This window comes from Ranitomeya imitator, chromosome 3 (assembly GCF_032444005.1).
Source record: "Ranitomeya imitator isolate aRanImi1 chromosome 3, aRanImi1.pri, whole genome shotgun sequence".
In the NCBI taxonomy this organism is placed as follows: Eukaryota; Metazoa; Chordata; class Amphibia; order Anura; family Dendrobatidae; genus Ranitomeya; species Ranitomeya imitator.
Genome location: NC_091284.1, coordinates 742,995,465 through 743,015,628, shown reverse-complemented (window position 1 = coordinate 743,015,628; position 20,164 = coordinate 742,995,465). Strand labels below are relative to the sequence as shown.

The 20,164-nt window shown below is 44.3% G+C and overlaps 1 protein-coding gene across 1 annotated transcript in view; it reads left to right on the top strand.

Annotated features, from left to right (window-relative positions):
* LOC138671037 (serine/threonine-protein kinase Nek3-like) overlaps nucleotides 1–20,164 on the top strand; it is an 89,641-nt gene that overhangs the window by 48,640 nt on the left and 20,837 nt on the right. Inside the window, exons 7-10 of the mRNA XM_069758890.1 lie at nucleotides 539–625; nucleotides 14,951–15,005; nucleotides 15,098–15,298; nucleotides 15,385–15,469. Of these exons, the coding sequence (XP_069614991.1) occupies nucleotides 539–625; nucleotides 14,951–15,005; nucleotides 15,098–15,298; nucleotides 15,385–15,469 (428 nt within the window). The remainder of the gene's footprint in view (nucleotides 1–538; nucleotides 626–14,950; nucleotides 15,006–15,097; nucleotides 15,299–15,384; nucleotides 15,470–20,164) is intronic.

The window sequence follows — 20,164 nt, the reverse complement described above, 5'->3', positions numbered from 1 at the left end:
TGTCATGCTATATTTGTCTCATTGGCAAAAAAAAAACGCAGCAAAACCTGATACCTGTGTTTTTTCAGAGTTTTTTTTTCTTTTTCACCACCCATTACTTTCAATGGGTGAAAAACGCTGAAAATTGTAATCCATTGTAAAAACAGCTCTCCTTTTTATTGTATGGTCTCTGATCGCTACCCAGGATACCTGCCACCTCTGCCATCTAGGAATGTTGGTTGAATATGATCAATGCTTACGCTGCCCTAAGGTTGGCTGGGATCGATGGAGCATGAAATTGGCTCCTAATCTATGCCAACTGCAGGAAATCGGCATGGTGTCTATGCATGAGTTGTATTTGGTAATGCAGAATATTCATTTTTATAGAGTTGAGCTGCAGTACCAGACACATCCCCTGGACAAGGGTAGTGCTGTTTCAAGTTTTCTTTTTTTAATCTCCAAGAACCCCTTTAATTAAGACTTGTTTATAATATCCCTTAACCAACTATTCGGTTTAGCATTTTATGATAATCAGGTGTTTTGGTTTTTTTTTAATTAGTCCGATCGCCTATGCCTGCACATATGTTGGGACACCTTATTACGTTCCTCCTGAGATCTGGGAAAACTCACCCTACAATAATAAAAGGTAAGTGCCGACCTGATTTGTTAGTGCAAAAATTACTGTTTAAGAGATTATTGACGTGTGCACAAGACTTCCTCGAAATGTAATGGGTAACACCCAGTCATCAATGTGTTCATAGATTTCCAGGAGGAATGACAAAACGCAGAATCATGAAAAATGCTGCTCTAGAATTATTTAAGGTGATATATAACACAGGCCCCTTGCTGCGTCATACTGTCCTTACTGTGCTTCCTCTGTAAACACGTAGTCGCAGTTCTGTATCGACAGCTGTCATTGGCTAATAAAATGGGTCCCCACACTCAGATCGCTGTGATCGGTCAGTCAATTTGATCACAGCATGATCGTCCTGCACAATCACTGCCTGTTATGATGCGGTGGTCTAGGAGCAACATGGAACGAGCTCTGAGGGAAGTGGTAACTGTACTGACCGCAGTCCCTAAGCTCAACACAACACTAGAAGTAGCCGTGGAATGCCCCTAACTCTCCCTAGGCATCTCGTCACAGCCTAAGAGCTAACTACCCCTAAAGACAGAAGCAGGAAAACTATCTTGCCTCAGAGAAAATCCCCAAAGGATAGATTAGCCCCCCACAAATAATGACTGTGAGTGGAGAGGAAAAAGACATACACAGAATGAAACCAGGATGAGCACAGGAGGCCAGTCTAGCTTGATAGATAGGACAGGATGGAATACTGTGCGGTCAGTATAAAACACTACAAAAATCCACGCAGAGTTTACAAAAAAAATCTCCACACCTGACTAAAGGTGTGGAGGGTAAATCTGCTTCCCAGAGCTTCCAGCAAGACAGAATTAATTCATACTGATAACGCTGGACAAACATAGAAAGCACTGAACGGATAAGTCCACAATCTGTGAACAGAAAAGCGCAAGCAAAAACTTAGCTTTGCTGAACTGGTCAGGATAACAGGGAAATCCAAAGAGATGTGAATCCAACCAGGAACCATTTACAAGTGGCACTTGGCTGAAGGAACAGCCAGGCCTAAATAGCCAGCAGAAGAGACGATAAGTGGAGGCTGCTGATGACAGCTAACTCCAAGGAGCAGCCATACCACTTGAAACCACAAGAGGGAGCCCAAGAGCAGAACTCACAAAAGTGCCACTTACAACCACCGGAGGGAGCCCAAGAGCAGAATTCACAACAGTACCTTCCCCTTGAGGAGGGGTCACCGAACCCTCACCAGAGCCCCCAGGCCGATCAGGACGAGCCAAATGAAAAGCACGAACCAAATTGGTGGCATGGACATCGGAGGCAACAACCCAAGAATTATCCTCCTGGCCATAACCCTTCCACTTGACAAGATACTGAAGCCTCCGCCTCGAAAAACGAGAATCCAAAATCTTCTCAACCTCATATTCCAACTCTCCCTCAACCAACACCGGAGCAGGAGGGTCAACCGAGGGAACAACGGGCACCACATATCTCCGCAACAAAGATCTATGGAAAACATTATGAATGGCAAAAGAGGCTGGAAGAGCCAAACGAAAAGACACCGGATTAATAATTTCAGAAATTTTATAAGGACCAATAATCCGAGGCTTAAACTTAGAGGAAGAAACCTTCATAGGAACATGACGAGAAGACAACCAAACCAAATCCCCCACACGAAGCCGGGGACCAACACACCGACGGCGGTTAGCAAAACATTGAGCCCTTTCCTGAGACAACGTCAAATTGTCCACCACATGAGTCCAAATCTGCTGCAGCCTGTCCACCACAGAATCAACACCAGGACAATCAGAAGGCTCAACCTGCCCAGAAGAAAAACGAGGATGAAAACCAAAATTACAAAAGAAAGGTGAAACCAAAATAGCCGAACTAGCCCGATTATTAAGGGCAAACTTGGCCAACGGCAAGAAAGACACCCAATCATCCTGATCAGCAGACACAAAGCATCTCAAATAGGTCTCCAAGGTCTGATTAGTTCGCTCAGTTTGGCCATTAGTCTGAGGATGAAACGCCGAAGAAAAAGACAAATCAATGCCCATCCTAGCACAAAAGGCCCACCAAAATCTAGAGACAAACTGAGAACCCCTGTCAGAGACAATATTCTCCGGAATGCCATGCAAACGAACAACATGCTGAAAAAATAATGGAACCAGATCTGAGGAGGAAGGCAACTTAGGCAAAGGTACCAGATGGACCATTTTAGAGAACCGGTCACAAACAACCCAGATAATAGACATCTTCTGGGAAACAGGAAGATCCGAAATAAAATCCATGGAAATATGCGTCCAGGGCCTCTCAGGGACCGGCAAAGGCAAAAGCAACCCACTAGCGCGGGAACAGCAAGGCTTCGCCCGGGCGCAAGTCCCACAGGACTGCACAAAAGCACGCACATCGCGCGACAAGGCCACCAAAAGGACCTAGCAACCAAATCTCTGGTACCAAAAATCCCAGGATGACCAGCCAACACTGAACAATGAACCTCAGAAATAACCTTACTTGTCCATCTATCAGGAACAAACAGCTTCCCCACTGGACAGCGGTCAGGCCTATCAGCCTGAAATTCCAAAATCAAAACGGGAGAAAAACAGGGACCATCGAGCCTGTCTAGGATTCAGCCGCTTGGCCGACTCGAGGTAAATCAGATTCTTATGATCGGTCAGGACCACAACGCAGTGTTTAGCTCCCTCAAGCCAATGTCGCCACTCCTCAAACGCCCACTTCATAGCCAACAACTCCCGATTGCCGACATCATAATTGCGTTCCGCAGGGGAAAACTTTCTGGAAAAAAAGCACACTGTTTCATCAAAGAACCATCAGACTCCCTCTGAGACAAGACGGCCCCTGCCCCAATCTCAGAAGCGTCGACCTCAACCTGAAAAGGAAGAGAAACATCTGGCTGACGCAACACAGGGGCAGAAGTAAATCGGCGTTTAAGCTCCTGAAAGGCCTCAACAGCCTCAGAGGACCAATTCGTCACATCAGCGCCTTTCTTCGTCAAATCAGTAAGGGGCTTAACCACACTGGAAAAATTAGCAATGAAACGGCGATAGAAATTAGCAAAGCCCAAAAATTTTTGAAGGCCCTTCACAGATGTGGGTTGGATCCAGTCATGAATAGCTTGGACCTTAACAGGATCCATTTGTATAGACGAGGGAGAAAAAATAAAACCCAAAAAAGAGACCTTCTGATCTCCGAATAGGCACTTAGACCCCTTCACGAACATAGCATTATCACGAAGGATCTGGAACACCATCCTGACCTGCTTCACATGAGACTCCCAATCATCGGAAAAAATCAAAATATCATCCAAATATACGACCATGAATTTATCAAGATAATTGCGGAAAATATCATGCATGAAGGATTGGAACACAGATGGAGCATTAGAGAGCCCAAATGGCATCACAAGGTATTCAAAATGGCCTTCGGGCGTATTAAATGCAGTTTTCCATTCGTCACCCTGTTTAATACGAACAAGATTATATGCCCCTCGGAGGTCAATCTTAGTAAACCAACTAGCCCCCTTAATCTGAGCAAACAAATCAGTAAGCAAAGGCATGAGGTATTGGAATTTGACCGTGATCTTATTAAGAAGACGATAATCAATACAGGGTCTCAAGGAGCCATCCTTCTTAGCAACAAAAAAGAAACCCGCTCCCAATGGTGACGAAGAGGGCCGAATATGCCCCTTCTCCAAAGACTCCTTAACATAACTCCGCATGGCGGCATGCTCTGGCACAGACAGATTGAAAAGTTGGCCCTTAGGGAACTTGCAACCAGGAATCAAGTTAATAGCACAATCACAGTCCCTGTGCGGAGGAAGGGAACTGGACTTGGGCTCATCAAATACATCCTGGAAATCCGACAAAAACTCAGGGACCTCAGAAGAGGGGGAAGAGGAAATTGACATCAAAGGAACGTCACTATGTACCCCTTGACAACCCCAACTAGTCACAGTCATAGTTTTCCAATCCAGCACCGGATTATGTTCCTGTAACCATGGAAAACCCAGTACAACAACATCATGCAGGTTATGCAACACCAGAAAACAGCAATCTTCCTGATGTGCTGGAGCCAAGTACATAGTCATCTGTGTCCAGTACTGAGGTTTATCCTTGGCCAAGGGTGTAGCATCAATACCCCTCAAAGGAATAGGGCTCTGCAAAGGCTGCAAGGAAAAACCACAGCGCCTTGCGAATTCGAAGTCCATTAAGTTCAGGGCAGCGCTTGAATCCACAAATGCCATGACAGAAAAGGACGACAATGAGCAAATCACAACACTGCCAGAGCTTAGCGCATCTACCAACCGAGCCCCTGCAGTAACAGCCAGGGACAAAATCACGGAGGGGTGGGCTGATGGTTGTCATGGCACTCACAGGTCAAACAATGACCTCTTGTTGTGCCAGGTATGGTGGTCTGTTAGACCCAGCCGCTGGGTGTAACAGGTGATCTGCCTGTGTAATATCACAGGTCTTATGCATTGCAGTGCTGTTCCTTTGCAATGCATGAGACCAATGATCAAAATAATATAAGTTACTGTCCCATAGAGGGTCTAAGTTAACTTTTTTTTTTTTTTTAAGATTGAAAATTATTTAAAAAAAAAAAAGCAACAAAATAAAAAACAAAACATTTTACACCAATAAACACATATTTATGTAAAAATAAACACAAAAATTCACATATTTGTATTGCTGAAAACTTCATCTTTCCTGCAAAAAAAAAAGAAGCTGCCATGAAGCTCAATCAGCGGAAAAATAAAAAAAAGTTGTAGCTTTCAGAATAAAGCTGTGCAAAACCAATATTTTTTTCTATAAAAGTTTTTGTGTACAAGCGACAAAACATAAAAAAAAAATAAGATATGACTCTGTTGGAAGAAATATAGAAACATTATAGCTCTCAAAATATGGAGATGCAAAAACTTTATTTAAGTATCTTTTAGTTTTGAGACGGCAGCCAAACATAGAAAAAAAAAAAACTCTCTAAATCTGGTATCGCTGTAATCGCACCGACCTGAAGAATAAAGTCGTCTAATCACTTATCCCACACGAGGAACGGCGTAAAAAATAAACAAAAACAAATCTTAACATGCTGTTGATTTGTTCATTCTGCCTCCCAAAGATGGCAGTGAGGCTCAGCTCACATGCGTAGTAAGGTTTCTGCTGTTCTGACACCTCAGCAGCTCTGCCAATGTGACGTGGCAAACCATTCCAGGCAAGTCTGCACTGAGATATGGCGCTCCTTTCCTTCTGGTCTTTGTACTGTGCTTAAAAAATATTTTTTGACTTATCTGGGGGCACTGCTGTACTCAGGGGATATTCCGTAACATATTTTGTGGTCCATTTTTCCTTGTTGTCCAGTTTAAAAATTGAAAACTACATTTTAGAGGACAAATTTAATACTTAATTTTCGCAGCCAAGTGGTAAACAAATCTGTGAAAGACCTGTGGGTTTAAATGCTCACTAGGGATGAGCGAATAGCTTTGGATTAGTTCTTATCCGAATAGCTATAGCGCTTACCCAATAGCTGCCCCGGCAACCTGGTTACCTGGAGCGCTCCCGATAATCAGGTGTCCTGCGCCGCTGCATGTGTCGCGGCTGTGTGACAGTCATACAGAGCTGTTCAATTGTTCCCTCCACATTCCATTAATTCTTGTGAAGCCCCTGAAGGGTTAATAAAGTTCTTGAATGTGGTTTTGAGCACTTTGAGGAGTGCAGTTTTTATAATGGTGTCGCTTTTGGATATTTTGTAAATTTTGTTAGAAAATGAGAAATTGCTGATAAACTTTTAACCCTTATAACTTCCTAAGAAAAACAAATTATGTTTCAAATATTGTGCTGATGTAAAAGTAGAAATGTGGGAAATGTTATTTAGTAAGTATTTTGTGTGGCATAAGTATCTGATTTAACATAACAATTTTAAAGTTTGAAAATCGCAAAGTTTAAAAAAAAAATAAATAAATAAATTCTCGGTAAATAAACACCTCATATCGACCAAAATTTACCAGTGACATGAAGTACAACCTGTCATGAAAAAACATTGTCAGAATCAATAGGATATATTGAAGTGTTCCAGAGTTAGGCTAGGTTCACATCGCGTTAGGTGCCATCCGTTTAACCAGAGGCGCAGCTAGGGTTTTGGTCCAGGGGAGCGAAGCTTCTGAGTGCGCCCCTAACCAGGTAACCTTGATTACAACTCGGTGAGTGACGCACCCTAAGGCCGGCGTCACACACAGCGTAAAACAATACGGTCCGTATATTACGGCCGTAATACGCTGAAAAGTCCCGAAAAAAGTGGTCCGTAGCTCCTCCGTAGGCAGGGTGTGTCAGCGTTTTTTGCGCATGGCATCCTCCGTATGTAATCCGTATGGCATCCGTACTGCGTGGTTTTCTCGCAGGCTAGCAAAACCAACATACCGCTATAGAAGTGATCCATGTGTCCCAAAAAGAAAAGAAAATATATATATACTGTCTATATATATATATATATATATATATATATATATATATATATATATATATATATATACATACAGTAGAATAGGTAGAATAAATGTGTACACATAGAATAGGTATATATATATATATATGTCAGTGAGACACATATATGTATATATATTAATATTTATTCCAGCGCTATACAGCTTGAAAGCCGGTAATTCAATTACCGGCTTTTTCCTTCTCCTTCCTAAAACCCGACATGATTTGAGACATGTTTTACATACAGTAAACCATGTCTTCTCTCCATTTTTTTTGCAGATTCCACACTACTAATGTCAGTAGTGTGTATCTGCAAAATTTGGCCGTTCTAGCTCTTAAAATAAAGGGTTAAATGGCGGAAAAAATTGGCGTGGGCTCCCGCGCAATTTTCTCCGCCAGAGTAGTAAAGCCAGTGACTGAGGGCAGATATTAATAGCCTGGAGAGGGTCCATGGTTATTGGCCCCCCCCTGGCTAAAAATATCTGCCCCCAGCCACCCCAGAAAAGGCACATCTGGAAGATGCGCCTATTCTGGCACTTGGCCACTCTCTTCCCATTCCCGTGTAGCGGTGGGATATGGGGTAATGAAGGGTTAATGCCACCTTGCTATTGTAAGGTGACATTAAGCCTAATTAATAATGGAGAGGCGTCAATTATGACACCTATCCATTATTAATCCAAAACTAGTAAAGGGTTAAATAAAACACAAACACATTTTTTAAAATTATTTTAATGAAATAAAAACAATGGTTGTTGCAGTATTTTATTCAACGCCCAATCCAGTCACTGAAGACCCTCGTTCTGTGAGTAAAAAAACATAATAAACCAACAATATACTTACCCTCCGCAGATCTGTAACGTCCAACGATGTAAATCCTTCTGAAGGGGTTAAAACATTTTGCAGCAAGGAGCTTTGCTAATGCAGGCTGCTCCTCGCTGCAAAACCCCAGGGAATGAGGCTAAAAATAGATCAATGAGCTATATTTAGCTTCATTTGCGGTGAGGCGCCCTCTGCTGGCTGTTCATAGATCGTGGGAAATTACCTAGAAAGCTCCCAGGCTTTCTAGGAAAGTTCCCACGATCTATAAACATCCAGCAGAGGGCGCCTCACCGCAAATGAAGCTAAATATAGATCATTGATCTATTTTTAGCCTCATTCCCTGGGGTTTTGCAGCGAGGAGCAGCCTGCATTAGCAAAGCTCCTTGCTGCAAAATGTTTTAACCCCTTCAGAAGGATTTACATCGTTGGACGTTACAGATCTGCGGAGGGTAAGTATATTGTTGGTTTATTATGTTTTTTTACTCACAGAACGAGGGTCTTCAGTGACTGGATTGGGCGTTGAATAAAATACTGCAACAACCATTGTTTTTATTTCATTAAAATAATTTTAAAAAATGTGTTTGTGTTTTATTTAACCCTTTACTAGTTTTGGATTAATAATGGATAGGTGTCATAATTGACGCCTCTCCATTATTAATTAGGCTTAATGTCACCTTACAATAGCAAGGTGGCATTAACCCTTCATTACCCCATATCCCACCGCTACACGGGAATGGGAAGAGAGTGGCCAAGTGCCAGAATAGGCGCATCTTCCAGATGTGCCTTTTCTGGGGTGGCTGGGGGCAGATATTTTTAGCCAGGGGGGGGGCCAATAACCATGGACCCTCTCCAGGCTATTAATATCTGCCCTCAGTCACTGGCTTTACTACTCTGGCGGAGAAAATTGCGCGGGAGCCCACGCCAATTTTTTCCGCCATTTAACCCTTTATTTTAAGAGCTAGAACGGCCAAATTTTGCAGATACACACTACTGACATTAGTAGTGTGGAATCTGCAAAAAAAATGGAGAGAAGACATGGTTTACTGTATGTAAACCATGTCTCAAATCATGTCGGGTTTTAGGAAGGAGAAGGAAAAAGCCGGTAATTGAATTACCGGCTTTCAAGCTGTATAGCGCTGGAATAAATATTAATATATATACATATATGTGTCTCACTGACATATATATATATATATATATATATATATATATATATATATATATATATATATATACCTATTCTATGTGTACACATTTATTCTACCTATTCTACTGTAAGCTGTCAGTGTGATTTTACTGTACACCGCACTGAATTACCGGCTTTTCTCTCTAACAGCGCTGCGTATTTCTCGCAAGTCACACTGCTTGTCCGTGTGTAATCCGTATTTTTCACGCTTCCATAGACTTTCATTGGCGTATTTCTTGCGCAGTACGGTGACAAACGCAGCATGCTGCGATTTTGTACGGCCGTAGAAAGCCGTATAATACTGATCAGTAAAATACGGCAAATAGGAGCAGGGGCATAGAGAATAATTGTGCCGTATTTTTTGCGAGTTTTACGGACGTAGATTCTGCGCTCTTACGTCCGTAAAACTCGCAAGTGTGACGGCGGCCTAATAGTGGAAGAGAACCTCAGCAGATGACCGTGCTGTTACTGAAGATAATCTCTATATAACGACCAATATTGATATTACCGCCATATGGTCGGTGGTAGATACCAGTCCTACAGAACATATATATAACAGATCACAGCACAGTTACCGATAATGTCTTACCGCTGACGTCCTTTCTGATGGAATCGTTCACTTTTCCCGTCTTTTCCATCTGGCTCAGACCGACATGACAACTTCTTCCAGCAATGACTCACCTGCAGAGAATACAACAAAGACATATTTCACTTCTCATAATCCAGCCCCATCACCATCTATTCCCAACCTGCACAAATTCCTCATCATGCTGATACCCCAATACTGAGCCGCTGCTGCCATATGTAACCCTATTACTGCACCTGATACCCCAATACTGAGCTGCTGCTGCCATATGTGGCCCTATTACTACTCCTGATACCCAAATACTGAGCCGCTGCTGCCGTATGTGTCCCTATTACTGCACCTGATACCCCAATACTGAGCCACCACTGCCGTATGTGTCCCTATTACTGCACCTGACACCCCAATACAGAGCCGCTGCTGCCATGTGTCCCTATTACTGCACCTGATACCCCAATACTGAGCCGCTGCTGCCGTATGTGTCCCTATTACTGCCCCTGATACCCCAATACTGAGCCGCCGCTGCCGTATGTGTCCCTATTACTGCATTACTGCACCTGATACCCCAATACTGAGCCACCACTGCCGTTTGTGTCCCTATTACTGCCCCTGACACCCCAATACAGAGCCGCTGCTGCCATGTGTCCCTATTACTACACCTGATACCCCAATACTGAGCCGCTGCTGCCGTATGTGTCCCTATTACTGCCCCTGATACCCCAATACTGAGCCGCTGCTGCCGTATGTGTCCCTATTACTGCACCTGATACCCCAATACTGAGCCTCTGCTGCCGTATGTGTCCCTATTACTGCCCCTGATACCCCAATACTGAGCTGCTGCTGCCGTATGTGTCCCTATTACTGCCCCTGATACCCCAATACTGAGCTGCTGCTGCCGTATGTGTCCCTATTATTGCACCTGATACCCCAATACTGAGCCACTGCTGCTGTATGTGTCCCTATTACTGCACCTGATACCCCAATACTGAGCCGCTGCTGCCGTATGTGTCCCTATTACTGCCCCTGATACCCCAATACTGAGCTGCTGCTGCCGTATGTGTCCCTATTACTGCCCCTGATACCCCAATACTGAGCTGCTGCTGCCGTATGTGTCCCTATTATTGCACCTGATACCCCAATACTGAGCTGCTGCAGCCGTATGTGTCCCTATTACTGCACCTGATACCCCAATACTGAGCCTCTGCTGCCGTATGTGTCCCTATTACTGCACCTGGTGCCCAATACTGAGCCGCTGCTGCTGTATGTGTCTTTATTACTGCTCCTGATACCCCAATACTGAGCCACTGCTGCCGTATGTGTCCCTATTACTGCCCCTGATACCCCAATACTGAGCCGCTGCTGCCGTATGTCCCTATTACTGCCCCTGATACCCCAATACTGAGCTGCTGCTGCCGTATGTGTCCCTATTATTGCACCTGATAACCCAATACTGAGCTGCTGCTGCCGTATGTGTCCCTATTATTGCACCTGCTGTGTGGTTCTCTGTGCCCTCTAAATTCTAAAGCACCCGTCTATAATATATTAATGTCGGGTGCAAGTGCCTTAGAAAACAGTGCCCATATTTTGCCCCTAGAAAGTAATAATGCCCTGTGTGCCCCTTTGATAGCTACAGTAACATGAGTTCCCCTATAACAATAAGTGCCCACTTTACATTTAATAAAGTCCCGAGTCTCCCCCTGGACAGCTCCCTTATACACAGCATGATACTTTCTTATACACAGTATAATGCACCCACACAGTATACTGACTCCTTAGTAGCCCCCAAACTGTTTGGCTCCAACAATGTATAATGACCCCCACACTGTAATCTCCATACTGTATGATGCCCCCCTAGAAAGCCTCCATATACAGTAGCATAATGCACCAAATAGTCCACAATATAGTATAATGCACTCCCCATAGGCAGACTCTATAGCATCATTGCAATCAGCTGTATTGGCTAAATGCCGGTACAGCTGATCTTCCGATGACGGAGGGGGGGCCACTGCTGGCACCGGGCCCCCCACCTGCTCAGGGGCCCCATAGCGGCCGGGCGGCAGAGCAGGGAGATCGATTCTCCTTGCTCTGCCGCAGAATGTAACTGTAACGGCGCTGCGCGCGCCGAAACAGTTGCGGTAGCATAGCTCCGGGTGGCCCCCTCAAAGCACCGGGCCCGGGGCTCCCGCACCCCCTGCCCCCCCCCCCCCCCCCGGTAGCTACACTACTGCGTTTAACATATCCGTTACTAAGCGACACTAACACAGTGTAACGGATCCGTTAATGCACATATTGCCATCCATTATCGTAACGCATCCTAACACATGTCAAAATCGGCATGCGTTAGCGATGATGCGTTGCTTTATGATGCACCCTTAAACGCGGCCTACTGCGTTTTCGGTTACGTTAGGTCTAACGCACAGCGAATGGACACATTCGCTGTGCATAGACCTCTATTACTAACACATGCCAACGCAATGCTACCATGCGTTAGCATAATCATAGAAAAAAAGAGAATTTGGGCATCATCGTTAGCGCATCCATTTAATGGATACGTTAAACGGATGGCCCTATCGCGATGTGAACCTAGCCTTATTACCACATAAAGTGACACTGGTCAGATTTGGAAAATCAGGCTCCGTCATTAACGTGTAAAGTGGCTTGGTGCTTAAGATGTGAAAGGGAAAGTGCATCACAAACTGTGGGGTCTGCTGCATAGCCAGGTTCATAGCTTAGGGGTTGTGATAAGGCAGACTGAGTTTTGTTAGTCTGCTTTGTGCCACAAGCTGTAGTATGGATTCAGTGACACACGTCTGCTCTGCTAGATATGTCTGTCCTGATTCGGCTTTTTTGCATTATTTCTCAAGTTACATCAGTGAAAGGGCTAATTCAGACGTCGGTGATTTTGTCATATGCAAAAATCAGTCTGTGTCATCAGTGGGTTTATCAGTCTGGTCAGTGTCTGTTTTTACCATTAGTTTGGTTAAAGTTTCATCAGTTTTTCTCAGTGACAAAAAAAACCTGATGGACATTTCATAAACTTCTCCTATCAAACAGTCTGTGAAAAACGGGCATCACCTGGGTGACATCAGAATGCAGTCCGTTTTTTTTTTTTTTTTTCTTCACGGATCCATAGACTTACATTGGCGAGTAAGATCTGACACTTGGAGCAATATCGGACAGGAATCTGCGCTTTATTGTGGACTACTCAGCAAGATTAAGAAACAGAGGGCATCGCTAAGTCATAACTGAACGGAAGGGTTTCTCCTAGAGCATGCTGCATAGCAATGGAGAAAATAGAAGAGAAAAAGATGCATGCAAAAAAATAGGAAACTCCCATGAAAACATATAAAATCTGAACTTTTATTAATGTAAATAACAAATCACGTACAACAAGACACTCCTAAAAATATGTAAAAAACCAAAGAAAGGTTCAATAGCTGGTTATACCCTTGATATGGCAATAACTTACCTCCACAGAAGTTCACAAAAATCCAAATGGCAGTATATTGGTATATAATACCAGCAGAAAAATGTCATATAGACAAAGATTCATGAGAAAACAGGACATTGGTATGTACTTTTACTAAACGGTTCAACCCATGAACCCATAGATGTGCAAAAAAACACGCCCAATATGAAGACAGTAGAAGACTAAATAACCCTACTCACCACACCATGTCAGTATTTAAGGAACAGCAGCTGTGACCGACCTACAGAAAACGCAGCTGGTTGTGGCCCGCCAGAAAGTTTAACCCGTAAAGTGATTATCCCAAACGAAAATACATAAAGGAGAATAAGAAACAACAAAAGGAAAAGCTATTAAGAGCAAGAGAACCTTGCTAGCAAATCAAAAGTATTTGTGAAAAAATATCAGGGTCCAAACCTGCTGGTATTAGGGTATTAAGATGTAAAATTCCTATTTGGAGCCATTTTTTGCCAGTGGAAAATTTGTGGCGGAGTCGACCCCACGCGTTTCGCCAGCTACATCCGTGGCTTGTTCAGGGGTTATGTCTGAGACAACCAGCTGCGTTTTTTGTGAGTCTGTCTTGCTGCAGGTGATTTGTTGTTTTTCACATTAATAAAGTTCTGACTTTATATATTTTCCTGGGAGTTCCCTATTTTTCCGCATGCATCTTTTTGTCTTCTATTTTCTCCTTTGTTGCGGACTACTCGGCACGGCGAAATCATTGGACTTATGAACTCCCCCATAGACTATCGCAGGTACGAGCGCGATCTGTAAAAAACATGGAACTTGTATGAGAGAAGCTGTCGTCTGAATGAGCCCAAAGACCTATCCAAACCTTCACACAAAGATGCCACGTAACCCCATATCACAGGCATAGAGCAGAGGAGCAGACGACGTAATATCTGTGCAGTGACATTAACCCTTACGTTAAGTATTTTTATGTCTTTTCAGGAAAAAAAAACCGGAGTGTTTGAGAGCACAAGTAAAGCGAATAGCATTTCTGCAATACACGCGGCTTATTTTTTCCTTACAGAGTTGAAGCGGTTTCAGATCAGCAGCTTGTCATTTCTTTGTGTTTTGCAGAGTTTTTCTCTCATTCTATTGAGTGGAAAAATACAAGTTCAAAATGTATGAAAACAGTGCGTAGTTTCTGCAGCGTTTTTGGTGCAGAAATGTCAGTAGCGAATACTTTGTGTGCACTTTCCCTGACACTCCCGTTCATGTTTTACAATTGTGAATGCGACATGGTCTTAAACTGCTTTATAATATCAGTGCTTCTTCACGCTGCGCTGACTCATCAGGACATTATGGAAGCTCAAATGGTAGGAAATATTTGTTGCCCTTTCATAGTCTGAAAGATACGGAAGATATCAGATGCATGTAACTGCTGCGATCGGTGCTAGCTCTGATTGCAGCAAGCTAACCCATTAGATGCTGGGATCAATAGCAACCGCTGCATCTAAGCGGTTAGACAGAGAGCGGAGCTTTCCTTCACCCAATTGACCCCACCTACGTGGCGCAAGATCTGGGTGATAATGGGTGGTCATGGCAGCCTGAGGCCTTCCAAAAGCAGGGCTGTTATAGGGGAGGATTAATTTGACAATACCCCACAATCCGGTCCAAGTGATTTTCTGAACCGTGGTCACCTGTAGTGCATTTTTCTGATACCGAACTGAGGAAGTTGCAGCTGATTCTTGCTATATAGATTCTTTGCACTGTAATGTAAAGTGTAAAATCTGTGTCAAAATCTGCCGAGTGCTCAAAAGGGATTCAAACATCCAGCAAAGTCTCCAATTCTGTGTGTCCAGTGAATTCTTCTTCTCCCTTTCAGTGATGTCTGGTCGTTGGGCTGTGTGCTATATGAAATCTGCAGCTTAAAACACCCTGTAAGTAAATGTATTTTTTACATCTCCAAACTACTTTTTATCTTTTATTATATTGGGGTTTTTATTTTTTATTTTTTTTCCCCCATGTCAAGTTTCAAGCAGGAAGCTGGAAAAACCTCATTCTGAAGATTTGTCACGGGACTTACAGTCCGCTGCCTTCTCCATACTCTTACGAGCTGCGGAGTCTTATTAAACAGATATTTCGCAAAGACCCCCGACAGCGACCGTCAGTCAACACCATACTGAAGAGAAGAGGCCTACTGAAAATGGTGAACTTGTGCGCCTCTGCACAGGTAACTAGTGATTTTCCCCAGACTCTGGTATTATGGGCCGTGGGGGTCATTACTTGTCCTCTGAACGTTGTGCCTTTTATTAATAGCTTGATGACACTTCAGACCTTCAAAGTGAAGAACCTGCCGCAATGATCCAGCCTAGACCAGAACGTCAGGAAGCTTCTTCTGACGGTATTCCTGTAGTCATATATTCCTTTAATTCAGTAAAGGGGTTGTCTGTCTTTGGGGCCATTTTATTTTTCTTAAATGTATATTTTTTTGGAAGAGAAATAGTTTTTGTATTTTGCAGTGTTTGCCTTCTATAGCCTCTGCGTTGCACTCTGTCTGTTACTGACTGCAGAATGAGTTGACTAAGGAGCCATCAGCGAGCTAATTCTGACAGTTCAATTGGAGAGTTTCTGACTCTTTTAGCTTTTTCTGAGCTCCTCATAACTGATTTATAACCATAAAACACATTAAAGGTGAATGTGCAGGGGAGCACAGAGACTGTAAAAGCAAATCGGTGCAACATTTTTAATTAAACTGAATTGCAGCATTTTTCCTGGCCCAAAAACATGCATTTAAGAAGAAAATTGTCCCCAGAGCTGGGAAACTATTTTAATAACCAAGATCATTCTTCTCTTATACCGCAAGATAGAGAATATACTTAAAGGGGTATTCCCTTCTCCAAGATGCTATCCCAATATGTAATAGGTGTAATAATAATTTAGCAAATGCCTCCAATTAGAAATGTAGTATAGTTTTTTTGATTCGCTATGTCTCTTTCCTTATGTGCAGCCATTGCAGGACCTTGGGTATCCATGCTTATGTCCATTGATGAAGTGACAGTTAGTTGCCAGTGGTCGTAACCATGGATACCTAAGGTCCTGCAATGACTACACATAAAACTACATTTCTAATTGAAGGAATTTGCTACTATTAATATTATTATTTTTATTTATTATTATAGCGCCATTTATTCCATGGCGCTTTACATGTGAGGAGGGGTATACATAATAAAACAAGTACAATAATCTTAAACAATACAAGTCATAACTGGTACAGGAGGAGAGAGGACCCTACCCGCGAGGGCTCTCAATTTACAAGGGATGGGGGATGGGTGAGGATACAGTAGGTGAGGGTAGAGCTGGCCATGCAGCGGTTTGGTTGATTGGTGGTTACCACAGGTTGTAGGCTTGTCGGAAGAGGTGGGTCTTCAGGCTCTTTTTGAAGGTTTCGATGGTAGGTGAGAGTCTGATGTGTTGTGGTAGAGGGTTCCAGAGTAGGGGTGATACGCGAGAGAAATCTTGTATACGATTGTGGGAAGAGGAGATAAGAGGGGAGTAGAGAAGGAGATCTTGTGAGGATCAGAGGTTGCGTGTAGGTAAGTACCGGGAGACGAGGTCACAGATGTATGGAGCAGACAGGTTGTGGATGGCTTTGTACGTCATGGTTAGGGTTTTGTACTGGAGTCTCTGGGCAATGGGAAGCCAGTGAAGGGTTTGACAGAGGGGAGAGGCCGGGGAATAGCGGGGGGACAGGTGGATTAGTCGGGCAGCAGAGTTTAGAATAGATTGGAGGGGTGCGAGAGTGTTAGAGGGGAGGCCACAGAGCAGGAGGTTGCAGTAGTCAAGGCGGGAGATGATGAGGGTATGCACTAGGGTTTTTGCAGATTCTTGGTTGAGGAATGTACGGATTCGTGAAATATTTTTGAGTTTAAGTCAGCAGGAAGTGGAAAGGGCTTGGATATGTGGTTTGAAGGAGAGATCAGCGTCAAGGATTACCCCGAGGCAGCGAGCTTGTGGGACTGGGGAGAGTGGGCAGCCATTTACTGTAATGGATAGGTTCGTTGGGGGGGGTCGCGTGAGATTGGGGAAAGATGATGAATTCTGTTTTGTCCATGTTACGTTTCAGAAATCTAGCGGAGAAGAAGGATGAAATAGTGGACAGACATTGAGGGATTCTGGTTAGTAGGGAGGTGATATCTGGTCCAGAGATGTAGATCTGTGTGTCATCAGCATAGAGGTGATACTGAAAGCCATGAGAATCTATGAGCTGTCCCAGGCCAAAGGTGTAAATGGAGAAGAGCAGGGACCCTAGGACTGAACCTTGTGGGACTCCAACAGATAGTGGGCGAGGTGAGGAGGTGGTGTGTGAGTGGGAGACGCTGAATGTCCGGTCTGTTAGGTATGATGAGATCCAGGATAGAGCCAAGTCTGTGATTCCAAGGGATGAGAGGGTCTGTAATAATAGGGAATGGTCCACTGTGTCAAAGGCAGCCGACAGGTCAAGAAGGAGGAGGACAGAGTAGTGTCGCTTGCTCTTGGCGGTTAAGAGGTCATTGGTGACCTTAGTTACTATTTGACAAGAAAAAGTGTATGCATAGAAATACACCCCTTCTGCTGCCAGTATCTACGGTGGTTGGAATGATCCAAGCAAAACGCCGTAACTAGGGGTGGAGATTGAGGATCTCTTGGACACTGGGGGAATTGCATTGGCGTTCGGCGCATGCACGGACCGCCGCGGCCAGGAATATGGGAAACTTTCCAGCGCCTGCGCAGCTAATCCATTACCACGCCGGGATGGTGCGCCGGCGCCACCATACTCCTACACACCTGGTAGGTGTTACAGTATTATTTGTTGCTATAAATACTTGGGAGCGCACTGATCTCTATTATACTGACCTTGAGAAAGACGCCTTGAGCGTCGATACGCGTGGGTCTCAGCACTCACACAGCTCTACAGATCTGATGGGCCTGTTATTTCATGACAGTAGAGCACGCTTACTGCGCTAGGATGGGTAGGAGTCTCCCTGGGATCTAGGGGGCAAAGTGAGTGGAACTAACAATATATGGATGCCAATTCTGTTGTTCCCTCTCTGGGGGTTATTTGGTGGTGAGACCATGGGTTATAGTGGTTCCCACGCACCTACCAACCAGATTGCTCCTATTTAGCAGTAGCATGTATGTTGCTTTTACATGTATGTTATGGATCATTGATGAGCATATGTGATCTGTCTTTGATAAACTGTGCTCTATTGTACTAATTAGCTGTGTGACATGCATATTTTGCTGGTATTTACCGGTTATTGATGTGGACCCAATTACCCTGCTTCACGTTATGGGCTTTTAAGTGTTTTTAATGTTTCTTTGTGTATTGTTCCCAAATAAAGAATTTGATACTTTGAGAGAATTGTTGTGGTGATCCCAATTTCTATGCATACACTTTTTCTTGTCAAATGGTATTTATGTTGGGTATGCAAATGGTGATCCCCTTATTTCAGTATTAGCTGGATGGTGCCCGCTCGACCTAGTGTGGTTTTGGTGACCTTAGTTTAGGGCAGTTTCAGTGGAATGGTGTGACCGGAAGCCAGATTGTAAGCGGTCAAAGAGGAAAAAGAAGAGCGATGGGAGGACAGTTCAAGGTAGATGTGTTGTTCCAGTAGTTTGGAGGCATAGGGGAGAAGTGATATATGGCGATAGCTAGGTACACAGGATGGGTTAAGAGAAGGCTTTTTGAGGATAGGTTTGATGGTGGCATGTTTAAAGCTTGAGGGGAAAACACCAGTTGTTAGTGATAGGTTGAAGAGATGGGTGGTGAGATGCGATCTTGAGAGTAGAGTGGAGAGTTGATCTTCTGTAATGGTGGAGAAGTTGGTTTTGGAGGCGGAGGGCTGGGAAGTCGGGAGGAAGGGCTCTGAGGGTTGTTGACCAAAACTGTCTCTGATGTCATCATGAAAAATGAGGCAAAGTCTTCAGCTGAGATAATGGGGAGGGAGGAGGTGCTGGGGGACGGAGGAGAGAATTGAAGGTGTTGAATAACTGTTTAGGGTTGTGAGACAGGGAGGATATGAGAGATGAGAAGGTTTGTTTAGCTGTGGCGAGTGTGGTCTTGAAAGTAGTGAGGGACTGTTTGAATGCGATGAAGTGCTCGTTGGAGTGGGATCTTTTCCATCTGCGCTCAGCAGCCCTGGAAGCTCGCCTCAGTTCTTTGGCCCGGCTGGTGTGCCAGGGCTGTCTGTTGATTTTGCGAGCTTTGGTATGTGTAAGTGGGGCAGCAGATTCCAAAGCTACAGCTATTGTGGTGTTATATGGAGCGGCAGCGTCATCTGCATTGTGTAAGGAACTTATATCTGTGAGAGGGAGGAGGGATTCAGAGAATGAATGTAGGTCAAGATGTTTAAGATTTCTGCGAGGGTGTGAAAGTTTGTGGGGTGGGGATTGTAGACATGGAGTGGAGAGAGAAGAGAATGTGAGAAGGTTGTGGTCAGAGAGAGGAAGAGGTGAGTTTGAGAGGTTAGAAAGGGAGCAGAGGCGGGTGAAGATGAGGTCCAGTGTGTGACCATCTTTGTGGGTGGCTGCAGAAGACCATTGAGTGAGGCCGAAGGAGGAAGTGAGAGATAGAAGTTTAGTGGCAGCTGAGAGGGAAGTGTCAATGGGGATGTTGAAGTTGCCCATGATGATAGTGGGGATGTCCGCGGAAAGGAAATGAAGTAGCCAGGTGGTGAAGTGGTCAAAGAAGGTGGTGGCTGGCCCTGGGGGGCGGTAAATAACAGCCAGTTGGAGGGGGAGTAGATGCGCACAGAGTGCACCTCAAAGGAAGGGAGGGTAACAGAGGATGGCAGTGGGATGGGGGTGAAGGAGCAGTTATCTGACAGGAGAAAACCAACTCCTCCACCATGTTTGCTGCTGGGGCGGGGTGTGTGAGAAAAGTGGAAGCCACCGTAAGAGAGTGCAGCAGGGGAGGCTGTGTCAGAAGGGGTGAGCCATGTTTCAGTGATGGCGAGGAAGGAAAGTTTGGTAGTAACAAAAAGATCATGGATGTAGGAAAGTTTGTTGCAGACAGAGCGAGCGTTCCACAGAGCTCCTGTTAGTGGGACTGGGGAAG